Consider the following 19555-nt stretch of genomic DNA (forward strand, 5'->3'; position numbering starts at 1 on the left):
TACATACTGATGTACACCTGAACATCAGCAGGAGAGGACTCTTTAAAGTAGAGACACTACATACTGATATACACCTGAACATCAGCAGGAGAGGACTCTTTAAAGTAGAGACACTACATACTGATATACACCTCAACTTCAGCAGAAGAGGACTCTTTAAAGTAGAGACACTACATACTGATATACACCTGAACATCAGCAGGAGAGGACTCTTTAAAGTAGAGACACTACATACTGATATACACCTGAACATCAGCAGGAGAGGACTCTTTAAAGTAGAGACACTACATACTGATGTACACCTGAACATCAGCAGGAGAGGACTCTTTAAAGTAGAGACACTACATACTGATATACACCTGAACATCAGCAGGAGAGGACTCTTTAAAGTAGAGACACTACATACTGATATACACCTCAACTTCAGCAGGAGAGGACTCTTTAAAGTAGAGACACTCCATACTGATATACACCTGAACATCAGCAGGAGAGGACTCTTTAAAGTAGAGACACTACATACTGATATACACCTGAACATCAGCAGGAGAGGACTCTTTAAAGTAGAGACACTACATACTGATATACACCTGAACATCAGCAGGAGAGGACTCTTTAAAGTAGAGACACTATACTGATATACATGCATCTTATATATTATAATGCATGGAACACATGACCCAACAGAACAATAAAACATTGTAATGAAGCATGCATAGTTTAGATGCATCTATATACTTCACTTAACTCAACACACACAATAATAACTTATCATTGATGAGCAATGTGTGTGTGTTTGTGAGTGAAGTAATGCCCTCATAATGCACCATAAATGCGTCTCCATAGAAAGTGTTACCCAACTGCCGCTATTATTTTCCTTCTGCTCACTTGAACTCTGAGTTTAAGCACGAACAATATATATCATTCAAAGCATCCCAGCTCTCGTGGTAATGTCTGACTTGTTGGGAAAACAGCTATGTAAGGGATAATGTGCAAAGAACACAGACAGGCTGATCAGGAGCCCGACGCCAAGCGTGCAGTTTGCTTTTCAGACCAACTGCATACAGCTAAATCGAACGGACTTCTTTCTCCAGATGTGAGCGTCCTTAACAACGGTCCATAAATCCTTGACAGCGGTCTGTATGTTCTGGATTAACAACGTGTCACGTGTTCTGAATTGACCAATCAGAATCCAGTATTCAACTAAGCCATGTAATAAAGGGACATAGATAATCGTTAGGAGTATTTACAGTCTTCAAAGAACAATCCCCTTCCGGTCTTCCTGTGCATGTTAGGTCTAATGTTTAATCCTATTTTCTAACTTTACAATGTCCAAAGGTGAAGCATAGGTTAAGGATCATTTGGTAGAGGCGTCTGCAGAGCTGACATGAAGTGTTGCTCACTAAAACACAACTTTAACAAAGGACTTTGTAGAGAGAAGGGAAGCACGAGTTAAATAGTGCATCAAATCTATGCTAGGTGAGTAATTCAATTTGTCCCATTGTTTTGATGAGTTGATGAGGAGGGTTACTTTAAAAATGCATACTTAACACTTGGGGTTTAGAAGGCTGGCAATAAGAATAGCATAACCTAAAATGTTTTGTTTGGGTTATGTGTGTGATGTTTTATTATATCTGAGTGTATGTATTTATTTTGGTCTATTCCTTATTATATTGATTTGTTTTTTTTACTTATATATATTGGTATATTTCATTTTTATGACAGTTTATTTATTTATCTTTCTGTCGTTTGTCTTTGCAACTTGTTGTCATGAATGTTGGACATACTGTATTTGTGAAAAACTGAAAAATAAAGTTGTTTTAAAAAAAAAAGTTATCCTTAAATCAACTCTAAATGTGTTCTTCTAGACACACGGTGAAGATGAAGTTCGAGAACATCCTGGAGGAAATTGACGGTTTTGGACCTTTCCAGATTTTCCTCATCGTCCTGCTGAGCGCCCCAAGAATCGTGTTGCCCTGTCACTACCTGTTGAATAACTTTATTGCAGCGTTACCTCCTCACCGGTGTGATATCAGTGCTCTGGATGATGGAGGACTCTTTAGGAATTTGACCCAGCAGCAGAGACTGACCGTCAGCGTTCCTTTAGGAGAAGATGGCGGCTTCAGATCCTGTGAGATGTTTGCAGAGCCACAGTTTCAGCTCCTGGTGAACGGATCCAAAGACTTTGAGGCAACGACGGTACCGTGTCAGAGCGGATGGGTTTACGACAACTCCACCTTCACCTCCACCCTGGCAACAGAGGTGAGGACACACTGTTTTTATCAGTGATCAAACATTGAGTGAAATATATCATCTATCTATTTTATTTATCCTGAGGAAAAAGTCAACATTTTGAGATAAAAGTCAGAATTCTGAAAAATTTGGAATTTTGAGAAAAAATTGGGAATTCTGAGAAAAAGTCGGAATTCTGGGAAATGTAAGACTTCTGAAAACATTCCTAATTATGACAAAAAAAGTTGTAATTTATAGACGAGAACAAAACGCGGGACCAGTAAGGATTTTTAGAAAAAATTCAGAATTCTGAGAAAAAAATCATAATGGCCATTTCTGCTGATCATAATTCCATTGTTGAGGTCTACTAGAATAGATTTATATTGTTCAATTTGCCAAACTTACATTGATTCTCATACAGCATCCCTGTATAGTATGTGTATTCACTCTCTGTCCTACACACCTTGTTGGAGCTCCTGACCCCCCCTCCCTGTGAGCCCACTGTGTTCTGATTGATCAACCACAGTTACAGCTGAACATCAGTGTTTATTTGTTACAATGGCGTGTGTTAGTAACCAGAAAATTACACCAGTAATGACAAACAGATGAGAATGCTGCGTGGGGTCTGGGTGCCATGCTGGCCTGACGTTGCGGGGCTCGCTGCTGTGAGGAGGGGACAGTGTGAGCTTGATTACTGGGGTCGTTTCCTGGTTGCTGCGTGGGGCTTTGCGAGACAGCGAGACACCGCGGAGCTCAGCCTGACTACACACTCACACACACACACACACACACACACACACACACACACACACACACACACACACACACACACACACACACACACACACACACACACACACACACACACACACACACACACACACACACACACACACACACACACACACACACACACACACACAAACACACACACACACACACACACACACACACACACACACACACACAGCCAGGCTGTGCGCGGAGATCCACGGAGGACCTGGGCAAATTGAGGATAAAAAATATGAAAAGACTGATCATTACCTCCATAATCTTCAGTGTGGTTAGCTATGAATCTTCCAAAACTTCCAGACACCTTTTCCTGGACATAGTTTCTACAGTATAAACTGTGCAACAGTGCAGTAGGCCAGGGGCGGACTGGGACTAAAATTCAGCCCTGGAAACTGACCCAGTCCGGCCACATGAAATGTCAAATGTTGGAAATCCGCTGTTTATTATTTAAAGTTGTACGTCTGATTCGCTCCTTTTTTCCTCTCTGTACACAGCTCCAGTTTGGGCATTGGCCTGTCATCAGATTTAATTTTTAGTTGCTGCTGTAGTGGAAGATTCTGAGGCAAGGGAAGCCAGCCGCCTCTGGATTGGTCTTGGCATGGTCCTGAGCAATCACAGGTTGGCAGGGGCATGACGTGAGCCTCATCTGATTGGTCAATCCCTCCTTTTTTTTCACCAAGGGAAGCCAATATCGGCTAGCCTCCTCTCGCAACAGAGAGTGCAATCTACTGTTTCACCATAACATCTAGAGGGGCGCTGTTTCACTCTTTTTAAAATACTCAATGAGAATGGGGGAGATGGGCCGGCAGCAACACACAGCACAGAATAATAACCGAAACTAAACAAAGTGTTTTTATTTATTTATTTAAATGATAACTACAATCCAAACACGCTTTGGGAACACTCAAAATTACTTTAAATTATTTAATTCCCATTTAACCTGTTAAGGGGCTTTTCCCCCCCGTTTTTTTTCTCACAAAACTGTGTCTCAGGGCTTCTTAAAATGCAATAAACTACTAATGTGTCCTACTCATTTAACGGGAAGAAACTCAGCTAACTGATTATATGAACCATGTTTGCCGAAACAAAACACAAGTCTCACAAGAAGCGTCTAAATGAGCCCTGAGCGAAAAAATGCTAACGCACTCTAGGTATAAATTAATCGATATACTTATCGGATATGCACAAACAAGTTTAGCTAACAAGCTGAGATTCCACAGATTCTAGAAATATAAGTATCATCACTGAGCGATCAGAACTCGCGGCAGGGAAGCAAATACAGACAACACACGACGTAGCTTTAGGTAGCAAAACACGGAGATATGCTCACCTTTTGCTGTTATTCTGATCAAAAACGAGAAAAACGCGGCTGAAGGTTAATCCAATGTGTCTGTCACTTTGAAAAAATTATTGATAATCCATAATTCAATTTTTATGTCAAAAACGGAGTTTTCATAATAGCTGCTAATGGTAGCTTCCAGAGTGTATGACTTCCTGTTTTGTCTCCTTGGATACGAGTCCAAACAACTCACAGACTGCGCCGGGCATTGGCGTAGGCGCCCTGTGACCAGCCCCGTCGGCAGACATACATCTCTGGGCTCCGGGGGGGAGGAGGGACGCATTCGTGAATTGTTGTTACGGAAAGAGAGGGGTTTTAAGTTGCCATAACGCTGTTGACGGTCTTATAAAAATCCATTGGTTGGTTTTGTGGCACATTTGTAACGCTGTGCAAACTTGAGCGCACACAGGCTGGAGAGTGGAGTGAGGTTGAGCGATGGAGAGAAAGGGAGAGAGAGAGAGAGAGAGAGAGAGAGAGAGAGAGAGAGAGAGAGAGAGAGAGAGAGAGAGAGAGAGAGAGAGAGAGAGAGAGATTGAGCGAGGCAGAGAGCGTGTGCAGCGGTCTGCTTGCATACAGAGCAGGAGTTTGTGAGAGAGCCGGTTTGAGAGTCCATTTCTATTCAAAATATAATTGATTGCCAGCCTCCCTTGTCCCTGGCTGGCTTGCTAGCTCGTTGCTAACGTAGCTGATGTCTTCTAATGTGCCTGCATCTGGCGCTGAGTTGCCATATTCCGGGTCTGCCTGTGACCATCAGATTTGACGACGCCGATTGGCTGAAATTATGTTTTGGCGGCATAGTTTAAAGATAGCAACAGTTGGCTTCTACTGCACTTGCTTGCACTCTCGTCTGGGCGCTGTGCATAGCGCCCAGACGAGAGAGGGTAATGATACACGGGCAAGGCCAGGCAGGAAACATTTTTTTTAAATATATATATTTTTTATTTTTAATGTGGGAAGAGGGGGGGCGGCGCCCCTAGCGCCCCTATGGGCCGGCCGCCACTGGCCCTGCATGATGAAACAGATAAACTGATCTGATGCTGTTTTCTCTGTGATCTGCCTCACAGTGGGACCTCGTCTGTGATAGGAAAAGCCTGACACAAACCACAAGCTCCATCTTCTTCTTTGGTGTGATGATCGGCTCCATAGCGTCTGGATTCCTCTCTGATAGGTGAATCGAAAGTGTGAAACATTTTTCAAACCTTTATTTAATCAGATTGGTCTCTTGAGATCATACATCTCTTTTTCAAGGGAGACCTGCAGCATATAGGCTTCAGTAGAAGCTTCTGGGAGTCCCAGCAGCTTATACTGAAGCCAGTCCCCAATTCCGGGGACTTCCGGCCGGGGTCTTTGGGCGGCAGTATACGCCGTGAAGTTGTTTGCGGCCTGCCAGTAAACCCAAAGCAGAAGAAGACGAAGTGACGTCAGCGTCCGGTGTGAACGCGATCTGTACTTAGTGCCCTGGGGTACTAAGTACCGGGGCACTAAGTGCCGGCACTAAGTACGGCAAAGTACTTGGTGTGAAAGCGGCTAATGAAAACGTTGTCATGTTGCCGTTGTTCAGCATGGAAACATTCATTAGCTAACAATGACATTATTGTTCTATTAATATAAAGGGAGGTCAGGTACTCTTTAAAACAGCTGCTAGTTATGGGTACTTTTTACTGAAGTACATTTCAAAGCCTCTTTTACTTGAGTAAAGAAGTTTAGTCAGTATTTTTAAACACGAGTATCTGTACTTCTACTTGAGTAAAGGATGTGTGTACTTTTGCCATCTCTGGTCACAAATCTCCGCTGATGTTTATCTTACCATCTTTAATCTACTTTATATCTATCTCCAGGTATGGGAGGAGGAACACTCTTCTTGCCTCATACATCATGGCCGCCGTGTTCGGCTTCTCCAGCGCGTTTGCAAACTCCTACGTTGTGTTCGCCGTCCTCAGGTTCTTCACCGGGTTCGGACTGACAGGAATCGGTGTGAACTCGATAGTTCTCAGTAAGTTTTTAACATCATATTGAACTGAGGCAACAAGTATTACATGTCACACATCAACACATTGCGAAAGTGCTATAGCTAAGTGTCTCAAAATACAAAGAAATATGTAATGACGGCAGCATTGATCAAGTTTTTCTGGAACTGTCCAAGTCTGTTTACAGTTGCTTTAACATTAACCAGTCTTTAAACACTGCAGATCCCATACTGTGTTCACTTTAGTGTTTACATCCTGTCTGTCTTCTTCTGCTGTTCCCTTTAGTGTTTACTTCCTGTCTTTCTTCTTCTGCTGTTCCCATTAATGTTTATTTCCTGTCTTTCTTCTTCTGCTGTTCCCTTTAGTGTTTATTTCCTGTCTTTCTTCTTCTGATGTTCCCTTTAGTGTTTACTTCCGTTCCCTTCAGTTTTTACTTCCTGTCTTTCCGTCTTCTTCTGCTGTTCCCTATTGATGGAGTAGGGAGGGCTGTTAATTTATTCCGGCAAATGACTCAGACCTACTAATTGACCTAACAAAAGTTATTGAGTCCATGTAAGTTTACTGCTTGGCTCAGATCCACCGACGATCAGCCAGGCCTCACCTCCATTAACTCCTGAAGAAACAGGTTCAATTAACTGCTGTTTCAATTCAGACGACACGCTAAATCTGTTTAAGCGATCCCGAAGGATTTGGGTTTCAGTAATGAGGTGTGGCCCTACCTAAGTGTGAGTGTGGCAGTGTGCAATCTTACCTTTGAAGCAGGAGAGGAGGGGGCAGATTTATTTTAAGTTGGCCCAATCCAAAGTGTGGGATCAGTTTATTTGAAGACAAATTGGTCCACACTTGTACAGGGTTTCTACCTTCTCTCGTTACAATATGACAATCATACAAAACATATCATGCTGTGGTCCTATTCTAAAATGAAACCTCAATTCACAGTTTTACATTTATTATACTAAAGTGTAACTTCAACTGCCCAATTCAGTTGTGACATTAAAAGCTAACTTCAACTGCCCTCTTGTGACATTTAAAATCGTCCGGCAACATTTAGAGGTATCTCCTCCTAAATGGCCAGTGGGATCTAACAGTTTCAAACTTTCCTTCAACAATTCTCTCAGCATTCAACAAATCAATTCGAGAGACCTTACCAAATTCGAGAGAACCTTACAGAGGAGAAACCCAGCTCTCGGGAGAGAGCTTTACCAGGGAGAGAGCTACCAGGGGTAAAACCCCCCTCTCTTGCGTTCTCCCTCTCAGCCAGTGTTTTTATGCTCAAAACAGGGCAGAACAACCTAAAGACACCTCCTCCATACCCATATTTGTGGAAACTGGGCATGGCCTCTGACCTATTCTATGGCTATGGCATAAACACATTTTTGGGGCCCTGTGGGGAGGGGCTCCTGACACTGTCCTCTAACTCTAACTCTAACAGGATTTTAAACTCAACTTAACAAACCACTTGTGTTTTGAATATACGGTGATTATAGAAAAACAAAAAATATAATGCAGTTTCATTTTGGGTTGTACAAGAATATATTTGATTATATTTGATTATAATGAACTTTCGTTTTAAGTATTCAACCTAATATGGAGATCTCAACACTATAGTGTTTACCTCCTATCTTTCTTCTTCTGCTGTTCCCTTTAGAGTTTACTTCCGTTCCCTTTAGTGTTTACTTCCTGTCTGTCTGTCGTCTTCTGCTGTTACCTTTAGTGTTTACTTCCTGTCTGTCTGTCTTTTTCTGCCGTTCCATATAGGCTGAAGTCGAATAGTCCATTTAGCTTAGGAACCTTCCTAACCGAGTTAAATGACCCGGAAGTCCCTCAGTGGCAGCCATGATAAGTGCCGTTCCAATTCTCCAAATGAAAGGAAAGGAGGTTTCAAACTTCCTTTATAACCTCCTTTAGCTTAGGAACCACTGGACCTCCCTAACCGAAAGGAGAGGAGAAAATGCTGCCCCACAATGCATTGCAGCCGCAGCATTTGATGTCACACAATAGTCGGCCGTTCACGGAAACAACCGATTATGACAGAGAAATGATATCATGAAAGTTACGGTAATTATTAAGCATTTTAAAACGTATGTGGTAAGTTGCCAAAGTGCTTTGTTCTGAACGTTCATCAGTATTATAATCAAAAAGAGAAATATGAACGTTAGTTTTTACTGAAATGATCAAATAAAGTCAACATTTCACTGAGCTGTGTGGGGTTTGCTCAATTTTTAAAAGATGTTTGAATGGTGATATACACAGTGATAGATGTCAAGGACTAACGTTTATAATAAATACATTTGTATTGATTTTAAGATATTTTCATACAATCATACGTATTGGGATCATTTGTATTAATGTGGACCGGAGGGAGAGGGTGACGAGCATAAATTTCCCTTTCCTTTTCTATTTCAAATCCTACTTTGGTCATGAAGAATATGTTTCTCTGTTGTCCATAAAGCATAAAGCAACAGCATCAGAGCACGGTGCAGAGTCTCTAGATGAGTCCCTCGTTCTTATTAAACATCCATGTCGTAGTCCGTTGTATAGAACACTGTAGTTTCCATAGTTTCCCCACAGCAGCAGACGCACACAATGACATCCGCTGGCGCATCATAAACACGTCAGATAGAGAAAGTGCATTCGGATTCTCTAAAGTACCGCAGTCTCTTCTCCTAAGTCCTTTTGAATTCTCCTATCCACTATCCCTTAACCCCGTGACCTTTCACTCAGAGGTCAAGGAATAGGAGATAGGGTTAGAACTTAGGAGCTGATTTTTGGACTATTCGACTGCAGCCATAGTTTACTTCCTGTCTGTCTTCTTCTGCTGTTCCCTATAGTGTTTACTTCCTACTTCTGCTGTACCCGACTTAATTTTTGTTGTTTTCCCAGGTATTGAATGGGTGGACACGGACCACCGGTCGTTTATCGGGGTGATCGGCAGTCTCTCCTGGTCTGTAGGGAACATGCTTCTCGCTGCGTTCGCCTACCTAGTCAACGACTGGAGAAATCTCACCATGACCGTCACCGCTCCGCTGGGAATCGCTATCCTAACCTGGTGGTGAGAGAAACTGTTATGAAAATATCACTTGTCCAAAATGTTAATAATCACTCGTCACCGGCTTGAGCTTGAATCTCAGGATCCATGTATCTGTGATCCTCTCCAGAATGGAAGTAGTCATCACATACAGAGCATCAACTAGTTCCTGAACAGTGTCCTTCACATGCTGATATCCAAGAGAGGGAGTTACACAGTCACAAGATGGAGGAATAGAAAGCAGTATTCAATGTTTACTTCAGATTAGCTCCACGTCAGAAATGAGCATGCTTGTCATATGTCTCTCTCCATAGAGGCTGAATCATCATGTTAATCACATAGCTATCATATGCCTCAAACAGTCCTGATGCTCTTCTAGGTCATCACACATCCTGTCATGTTCACAGCTACAGTTGATACCTTTGTTATCATGGTACTCTCATGTTGGAAAAGGACACTCAGTATTTTCCCAAAAGAAACACACCATAGTTTTCCACAAAATGAACAATGGCAAAATAAACATTTTCTGTAAAGCAGCTAATATAAATTATCTTATCTTTATTTATCTTTTAAATAAGAATACAACTGTTAATGATAGACGACACCTTTCAATTCCTTTACTGAAGTAAAAGTACTAACATCAAAATACTTTATTACAATTATCCTACATTAGAAATCTCAGTTAAGTAAAATAAGTTTTAGCAGCTAAATGTACCTAAAGTAATAAAAGTCTTCAGTCTGCGTACAAATGACACGACTTTACACATTGGAAATACGTGCAATAGATATGCAGAAGTACGATTTTGCGTGCATATGATACGCTAACCATTCCCATTGAGTTCTGAGGCCGAGTTTTGCGTGCGGTTGCAACCCGGTATCACGGCAAGACGTGAATATGTGACGATGTACCATGCTGGGAGACGTGAAGATGTCACGATTTCGTCCCTTCAAACGTGACAGTTACACAGTATTGTTAACATGGCCCAACCAGTGGAGAAATACCTGGAAATGCCAAGCAAATGCTCTACCAAGACAGTCGGTTGTTATTGTCAATATTAATAAAATAATGATTTATTTTGTAATAGTCACACTCGATTTCGCCGATGTTCTTGTTGCCCCAGCTGGTCGACACCTCTTTTAGCAGATACAAAGGCTACATTAATGTATTAAATTGATGTTAATATAACAAAATATATCCATCATAAACAATACCGGAAACAGACGTAGGCAAGATCCTCAGCTCGGTGATTGGATGGTTTAGCCGCAATGCACGTTGGGATATGGTGTTTATGCGATGTGAAATCCGAAAACATTTTTTAAAAATAAAATAATACTTTATTCCGAGTGTGCTTGCTTTTCTCTGGAAAGTCATCACATAACGGCATTGTAATACATGGTTCGGCTGCATTAAATTTAAAATTGCAACGTGTTCATTGTTACCAAGGTGGTTGCTAGGGACGCTGCTATCGATATTATTTCTGTTATGTTGTGTAACTGTTTAATGGTGTTATCTTTATTGCTACCCCCTTCCCCATAAAAATCTGACTTCTGGCTATCCATTGCACGCATTTCCAATGTGTAAAGTCGTGTCATTTGTACGCCGACTGAAGAAAGTGTGTTGATTATTACATATATAACATTATTAGTTTGTCAATATAGTTGCAGTCATGACCGAAAGAACGAGATCGCGAATACAAGCGGCCGAGATGGGTTTTCTCCGCAGGGTGGCTGGTGTCTCCCTTAGGGATAAGGTGAGAAGTTCAGTCATCCGGGAGGGACTCGGAGTTGAACCGCTCCTTCACGTCCAAAGGAGCCAGTTGAGGTGGTTCGGGCACCTAGTTAGGATGCCACCTGGGCGCCTCCCTAGGGAGGTGTTCCAGGCACGTCCAGCTGGGAAGAGACCAAGGGGTAGACCTAGGACCAGGTGGAGGGATTATATCTCTTCGCTGGCCTGGGAGCGCCTTAGGACCCCCTAGTCAGAGCTGGTTGATGTGGCCAGGGAAAGGAACGTTTGGGGCTCTCTGCTGGAACTGCTACCTCCGAGACCCGACCACGGATAAGCGGGAGAAGATGGATGGATGGAATATTGTTGCGTGAAGTACCAATATACTATTGTAGGCAAACATAGTTCTGATAAACACATTTTTCGTGAATTACTAGAAACAACTAGACTTCAGTACAGTAGCCTCGTAAATATAGTTAGTTATTTTCCACCACTGGGTTTCAAAATTACCAAATTACAGGTCCTTCAATCTTATTTAAAGTATGTCTTCCTCCATGTTTCATCTTATTGTTAATAATTGTTAATATTATTGATATGTATTTATAAATGTATGATTGCAGTTGGATTCCTGAGTCTGCCCGCTGGCTGTTGGCTCATGGGAAAGTGGAGAAGGCCAAGTTTTACCTCGACAAATGTGCCAAATTCAACAAGAGAGGAGATCTGTCGGACAAAATAAAACTGGAGGTGAGTTTGAGTTTGATGTTGAATGCCTTTGTTTAAAGATATTATATTTTTAAGTGATAAAATGTTTCTATCAGAATATGCACAACCAAGTTGACAAAGTACCACTTGCATAAACCATGACATTACAATATAAGAATGTTACTTTAAATACTTAATATGCACATGAGCTTGCCTATTTAAGGGTTGTTTTTAAAGAGAGGGATGATTGGTGTTGAAAGGACAGATCAAACAGGAACAAGTGATATTAAAACCTTCAGTTTCTAAGGGAAGGAAATAATGACAGCAACTATTAAATCTGTCAATGTTTACATGGGATGTCTAAATATATTTAACCTTACTTCTTTCTCTGAACAGACACTGTCCAGCATAGAAAACGAGGAAAATAAGGACAAAAACTACACGTACCTCGACCTGATCAAGACCCCGAAGATGAGGAAACTCACTCTTCTGACTGGGATTGTGTGGTGGGTATCGTCTCGAAAAAACACCTAGAAATACATTTGAATTGAACATGAATGATCAACGAGGTTGTTAATCGTATCCTGCAGGTATGGCGTTGCCTCCACGTATTACGGCATCAGCCTGAACATCAGCGGCTTGGGTTTGAACATTTACCTCACACATTTCATCTACGCCGCCATCGAAGTGCCCGCCAAGCTGATGATCTACTGCTGTCTGAACATCGTGGGGCGGAGGAAGTGTCAGGCGGGAACGCTGCTGCTGACGGGACTCTGCATCGCCATCAACATCTTCCTACCTCAAGGTGACAGGAGCACATCATCACAGCATTACAAAACTGGAACTCTGTACCCACTCAAATCAAAGACATTCATACAGTACATATACCACCTTTACAGCTCACTTCAAAACATGGTTCACTGAGAACTACACACAGTAGTCTGTGTTGGTTATGACGTGTGTGTTACATGTTGTGATCATGGACCCCTCGTTTCTGTTGTGTGATTGTGACGTGCTATATGTGACACGTATGTAGTAACGTTTGTTTGCATTTTATTGTTCTCTTTGATCCGTTCGCCTCTATCCACTTGTATTTCATTCTTTCGTTATAACTAATGCTGTTGATGTATCAGGATTTTAAGGTGACTATTATCAGCTGTAAATTAGCAATGTTGGCTAAAGTTGCCCCATTTACAGTTTTTTGTGACGGCTGATCAACGGGGAATGTCCACGACACTATAAACAAATAAACTAAACTTTACTAAACACACATGGAACCATTTATAGGCTGTTTGGTGAACGGTCATTGACACTTGCCTCTACTTTCTTTCTAGATCTGTGGCATCTGCGTATTGTTGTAGCCATTCTTGGAAAAGGTCTCTCCGAAGCTGCTTTCACGACCGTCTTCCTCTACACAACGGAGCTTTACCCCACAGTCGTCAGGTACGTGATAGGAATTACACAAGACTCAGGTACAAAGACTCAGGTATAAAGACTCGGGTGCAAAGACTCAGGTACAAAGACTCGGGTTAAAAGACTCGTGTACAAAGACTCGGGTACAAAGACTCGGGTACAAAGACTCGGGTACAAAGACTCGGGTACAAAGACTCAGGTGCAAAGACTCAGGGACAAAGACTCGGGTGCAAAGACTCAGGGACAAAGACTCGGGTGCAAAGACTCAGGTGCAAAGACTCAGGTGCAAAGACTCAGGTGCAAAGACTCAGGTGCAAAGACTCAGGTGCAAAGACTCAGGTGGAAAGACTCAGGTACAAAGACTCAGGTGCAAAGACTCAGGTGCAAAGACTCAGGTGCAAAGACTAAAATACAAAGACTCAGGTGCAAAGACTCAGGTACAAAGACTCGGGTACAAAGACTCGGGTACAAAGACTCGGGTACAAAGACTCAGGGACAAAGACTCAGGTGCAAAGACTAAGGTGCAAAGACTCGGGTGCAAAGACTCGGGTACAAAGACTCGGGTACAAAGACTCAGGTGCAAAGACTCAGGTGCAAAGACTAAGGTGCAAAGACTCAGGTACAAAGACTAAAATACAAAGACTCAGGTGCAAAGACTCAGGTACAAAGACTCGGGTACAAAGACTCGGGTACAAAGACTCAGGGACAAAGACTCAGGTGCAAAGACTCAGGTGCAAAGACTCAGGTGCAAAGACTCAGGTGCAAAGACTCGGGTGCAAAGACTCGGGTACAAAGACTCGGGTACAAAGACTCGGGTACAAAGACTCGGGTACAAAGACTCGGGTACAAAGACTCGGGTACAAAGATTCAGGTGCAAAGACTCAGGGGCAAAGACTCAGGTGCAAAGACTCAGGTGCAAAGACTCAGGTGGAAAGACTCAGGTGGAAAGACTCAGGTACAAAGACTCAGGTGCAAAGACTCAGGTGCAAAGACTCAGGTGCAAACACTAAAATACAAAGACTCAGGTGCAAAGACTCAGGTACAAAGACTCAGGTGCAAAGACTCAGGTGCAAAGACTCAGGTGCAAAGACTCAGGTGCAAAGACTCAGGTGCAAAGATTCAGGTGCAAAGATTCAGGTGCAAAGACTCAAATACAAAGACTCAGGTACAAAGACTCAGGTGCAAAGACTCGGGTGCAAAGACTCGGGTGCAAAGACTCGGGTGCAAAGACTCGGGTGCAAAGACTCGTGTACAAAGACTCGGGTGCAAAGACTCACTGATAAATAATTATAAATACTGAAAAATTACACACAAAAAACAATACATTGCCATTGCGTTACCATTTCTAATGATTCACCTTGACCTTCCTTCTCTCCAGGCAGAACGGTCTCGGCTACACCAGCTTCATGAGTCGTCTGGGGATCTCTGTGGCTCCTCTGATTCTGATGCTGGAGGACTTCTGGAGTCCTCTTCCTCAGATCATCATCTGCTCCGTGGCCTCAGTCTCTGGCCTGGTGGCGCTGCTGCTGCCCGAGACCCTGAAGGAGAGGCTGCCGGAGACCATCCAGGACGTGGAGCAGAAGACAGTGTTGGTGAATTAAAGGTCACCTCTTATGCAAAATCCACTTGTCCATATCCCCCCCCCCCCCCTTATCACCTGCATCTCCTCCTAGAGCACCATTGTGTTCTTTCTCACCAAATCTCTCTCAGAGGGGCGTGGGGAGGGGCTCCTTATTTTCATCTAAAGTAACAGACAGAGAATCAGCACTTTGGAAAGAGGGCTGAAACAGAGGGGATTATGGGTAATGCTGCAATGATCTGTTTGGTGTTTCAGCCAATCAGAGACAGGTTCTGTATATATCTGAGACCTGTGATATATTGATGAAGAACAGTATAATAGGAGACCTTTAATACAATATGATGGAGGTTTGTCGCCATCTGGTGGTAGAAGTGAGAATTACACAACATCAAAACGACTTTTTTTTAAATCATGGACAGGGTTGGGGGGGTCTAATTAAAACGTATTGGATTACCTCCACATCAAATGCAATGCAAACAAAAAGAAGATTAAATAAATATCAATAAGATGTTTTTTACTGAAGCGTTTTATGTAAGAAAACAGAACAATGTGAAAAGAAAGATATTTAGGATCAGAAATGATTTTACTGACAGGAAAACCTGCCTTTCATGAAGCATATTCAGGCACATGAGCACATACTACAGTTTAAAAAAACAGGAATACAATCTGAGCTTTAGTTTAATACACACATGATCAAACCCTTCAGTAAAGGCACATTTAACATTAACACCCCCTCTTTATGAGATGAAGCACCGCCTCTTACATGCAGTTCTCTAAATATGGCTTCACCCATGTGCACTATTAAGCCCCGCCCCTCTTCCAGTTCAGGAGATGTGATTGGTCTGAGATCACATGACCTGCAGTGTGTGTCTGTGTATAATAGGTTGTCTGTTTATTGTCATGCTCTTTGTCATGTGCTGTTTGATGACCCTGATGAAGGTCAAAGCAGAACAGACTGTTGGTAAAGATTCCTCAGGATTATCTGATGTAAATATTTAAATGTTATAAGATCAAGTGTTGGACTCATGTATTATGTTCATAAAGTAACTGATGTAGATAGTTCTTCTGCATTTTACATGAGAAATAAACTCATGAATAAATACCTGAAGCCATGCTCAATGAAATATCATCCAAACTAAATTATAACTCGTACATCTTTTTTCTGTAGCATGGTCATCCAGACAGGGCTGCCCCTTGAGTCCAGGGCTCTTCGCCCTCTCGCTCGAGCCACTGGCCCAATTTATTAGACAATCACAGGATATTATCCCCATTTCTATGCAAGGCTCGCTTCCTCACATTGCCCTGTACGCGGATGATGTACTGATGACTACAACTCCTCTGCTTTGTAATAGAGGAATTTGGTAACCTATCAGGTTTTAAGATTAGTTGGCCCAAGTCTGCCTTTTTGCCTCTCAACGACGCTGCCAAATCAGCTATACTCCCTGCAAACATTCCTATGGTAGAACATTTCAAATATCTTGGTATTGAAATATTTCCAAACCTTATCAAGACTATAAAGAATAATTATACAGACACGTACAACAAGGTTCTCCAGGGCCTCAATAGGTGGTCAAGCCAACTCAATACAAGCCAGAGCTTCAATAATTAAAATAAATATACTGCCTAGAGTTAATTTTATCAGTTCAATGCTTCCTTTATCGCCCCCCAATGGTCATTGGCAGAAACTACAGTCGGGAATTTCAAAATGTACTTAGAACAACATGCGGCCTAGACTCAAAATGTCCACTACTCAACGAAGGAGGCTTGATGGGGGACTGGCAGTACCACATTTTAAATTGTATTTTTGGTCCTTTTCATTAAGACCTTTGATTAATTGGTTTGACCCCCAAGCTGTGGTTTCATGGCGGGCTTTAGAAGAGAAGTTAATCTCTTCAGGACATAATTTACACAAACATATCTATCAAACGATGTCAGCTTACGTTTGGCCCTTTGATTACTCATCTAATTCAGACTTGGCGAAATGCACAAAGGATGCGCTATTCAATGCCCCTGGCATCTCAATTCGCCAATATTTAATAACAACCAATTACTCATAGGGCGGAGGCCTATTAATTATTCCCAATGGAGGAAGAAAGGTCTTCACACCTTGGGAAATATTTACAGTGACAGTGGCCTCCGCTCTTTTCAGGATCTTAAAGGCTGTTATGATCTTCCAGGCACCTCTTTCTTTTTTATCTACAGCTTAGGACAGCTCTTAAGGCTTATGCGGTCCCGTGGGATCAACAACTAGCACGGCATCCATTCCACATACTCATCACTGATAGAAGAACATCCAGGGGCTTTGTCTCTATGTTGTATACTCACCTACTTGAGTCCTCTTATGGTGACCTTCCCTTAGACTGTGGTGGAAGGATGTCCCAGAATTGAGACCTGATTTGAACTGGGATTCAGTCTGGTCTAACATTCGGCAGGCGTCTCGCAATCCCGACCACCAACAAATTCACCTGAACTATGCGCATAGAACTTACATGACACCCAGACGGCTCCATGATGGGTCTTCTGGCAGATGCTCGGTGTACATTTATCCATATGTTCTGGGAATGCCGGTGTTACAGTATAAGTTGAGTCATGACAACTGGCGACATTCTATTATTTTCGTCATAGGAATCCGGGGCGTGTACATTGAGGACCCATTGTTGACTTACCAGGAAAGAAACATCGTTTGTCGTTTACGTTCATCTTTTGCTATATCTGCCTTCCTAAGATCCATTTGCTGCACATTCAGTACTCGTATGTGAGGTTGTGGGGCAGAGGCCGATATCGTGACGCTTACAGGGAGGTATCGAACATTTCAAAGTAGGTTACTGTGTGGATGCCTGTTCAAAACATTGCAAACTTCAATAAATCATTTAAATTATATATTTGTGTCCGACTTTCATTTGTTCATCGTTCTTAATGTGATGTATAGTAGCTTTGATAGCTGTCCATACCTTCAGACAGCCTAAAAGTAAAACACAAGTTGTTTATTCACAGCCTGAACGCTCATCGAGATGACTGGATCAGTCATGACAACTTGTGATCAGCTCCGATTAAATTGTGATATCAATTCTGTAGCTAACCCCCAGGGATCACGTTTATTTTATGAAATACCTGTATCCCTCTCATCACAACACGACTCTACACTGTGCAGGAAAAACAATTACATACATGAAAATAACCTTGATGCATGGGAATTAAACACACAAACTATCTTCCGTGGCTATATTGATATGTCACAGTAACGGTAAACCACAGAAAAATAAGTCCAGCGGGGCACAAGTTGAATACATATAATACGGTAGTTCTATTATGCCTTTAAGCCTATACGTTTAACCCATAAGAACCCGGACACATTTCTACTTTTGGGGAAATTAAGGGGAACGTCATTTAGACTAAATAGACACATTTCTGACAAGTAACCCCCCCTAGTGTCAAATATCTGGGCTTTAATGGTAAAGTAACTCTTATTTATAACTTAATTAACAAGGATGATGTTTTGGTTTGCATTTGTTTGAACATACTATGAATTGAAGAATAAAGCATATGTTAACTAAATATAATTGAATCAGCTAAATTAACTGACCAGACCATACTCATATTTCTAATTGTGCATATATGTCACTCCGGGTTTACTGTGAATGTTTAGGGTTAAAGTCCCGATGTGACACCATGTGTCACAGCAATATTTATGGCCTTTGTTTCATATCAATTTCATCAAGAAATGTTTCCACAACAGGTTAAATGTAATCAGAATCAGAATACCTTTATTCGTCCCACAGAGGGGAAATTTACATTTGTTACAGCAGAAAAGAGCCGAAGACAGCTTAATGTTTAACAAATGACATGTCATGTAAGCATTTTTATTCTTAAATGGCTTGAATATTAACTTTAGCAACAAAAAACCTTTCCAAATCTAGCTAGTTCTGTCACATGTTTTAGCCTGACACATGGACATCTTGGACATGTTGTTATGGGAAGACAAAAGCAAATGACAAGAACCATGACCCCAGACTGTTCAGTGTGTGTCACTTAGCGACTTCATGAGATAGAAAAATCTCATGAGGAATCTGTATAAGGAACTTTCCAGAACCTTTAAATTTCATGTGACACCCGTGTCTAAGCAATTCTGTCTGCCTTCCGTGTTCCTTTTGTTATTTACTTCCTCTCTGCCTTCTTCTGATGATTTATCTGTTAGTTTGTGTGTTTAATTCCCATGCATCAAGATTATTTTCATGTATGTAATTGTTTTTCCTGCACAGTGTAGAGTCTTGTTGTGATGAGAGGGATACAGGTATTTCATAAAATAAACGTGATCCCTGGAGGTTAGCTACAGAATTGATATCACAATTTAATCGGAGCTGATCACAAGTTGTCATGACTGATCCAGTCATCTCGATGAGCGTTCAGGCTGTGAATAAACAACTTGTGTTTTACTTTTAGGCTGTCTGAAGGTATGGACAGCTATCAAAGCTACTATACATCACATTAAGAACGATGAACAAATGAAAGTCGGACACAAATATATAATTTAAATGATTTATTGAAGTTTGCAATGTTTTGAACAGGCATCCACACAGTCACCTACTTTGAAATGTTCGATACCTCCCTGTAAGCGTCACGATATCGGCCTCTGCCCCACAACCTCACATACGAGTACTGAATGTGCATCAAAGTGATCCTATGGAGGCAGATATAGCAAAAGATGAACGTAAACGACAAACGATGTTTCTTTCCTGGTAAGTCAACAATGGGTCCTCAATGTACACGCCCCGGATTCCGATGA

The 19555-nt window shown here is 41.8% G+C and overlaps 1 protein-coding gene across 2 annotated transcripts in view; it reads left to right on the forward strand.

Moving 5' to 3' along the window:
* Positions 1–1139: 1139 nt before the first annotated feature.
* Positions 1140–19555, forward strand: part of LOC307043097 (solute carrier family 22 member 7-like) — a 40370-nt gene continuing 21954 nt past the window's right edge. The window contains exons 1-10 of one of the 2 annotated variants that reach the window (XM_079687333.1): positions 1156–1476; positions 1866–2259; positions 5425–5528; positions 6199–6353; positions 9211–9379; positions 11699–11822; positions 12177–12286; positions 12371–12585; positions 13115–13223; positions 14572–17652. In XM_079687333.1, coding sequence (XP_079543459.1) covers positions 1879–2259; positions 5425–5528; positions 6199–6353; positions 9211–9379; positions 11699–11822; positions 12177–12286; positions 12371–12585; positions 13115–13223; positions 14572–14794 — 1590 coding nt within the window. In that variant the 5' untranslated portion in view covers positions 1156–1476; positions 1866–1878 and the 3' untranslated portion in view covers positions 14795–17652. Of the gene's footprint in view, positions 1477–1865; positions 2260–5424; positions 5529–6198; positions 6354–9210; positions 9380–11698; positions 11823–12176; positions 12287–12370; positions 12586–13114; positions 13224–14571; positions 17653–19555 lie in introns of those variants that run through there. The other variant, XM_079687334.1, reaches the window with a different exon arrangement.

This window comes from Notothenia rossii (genome assembly GCF_949606895.1).
Source record: "Notothenia rossii genome assembly, chromosome: 6".
NCBI classification, from domain to species: Eukaryota; Metazoa; Chordata; class Actinopteri; order Perciformes; family Nototheniidae; genus Notothenia; species Notothenia rossii.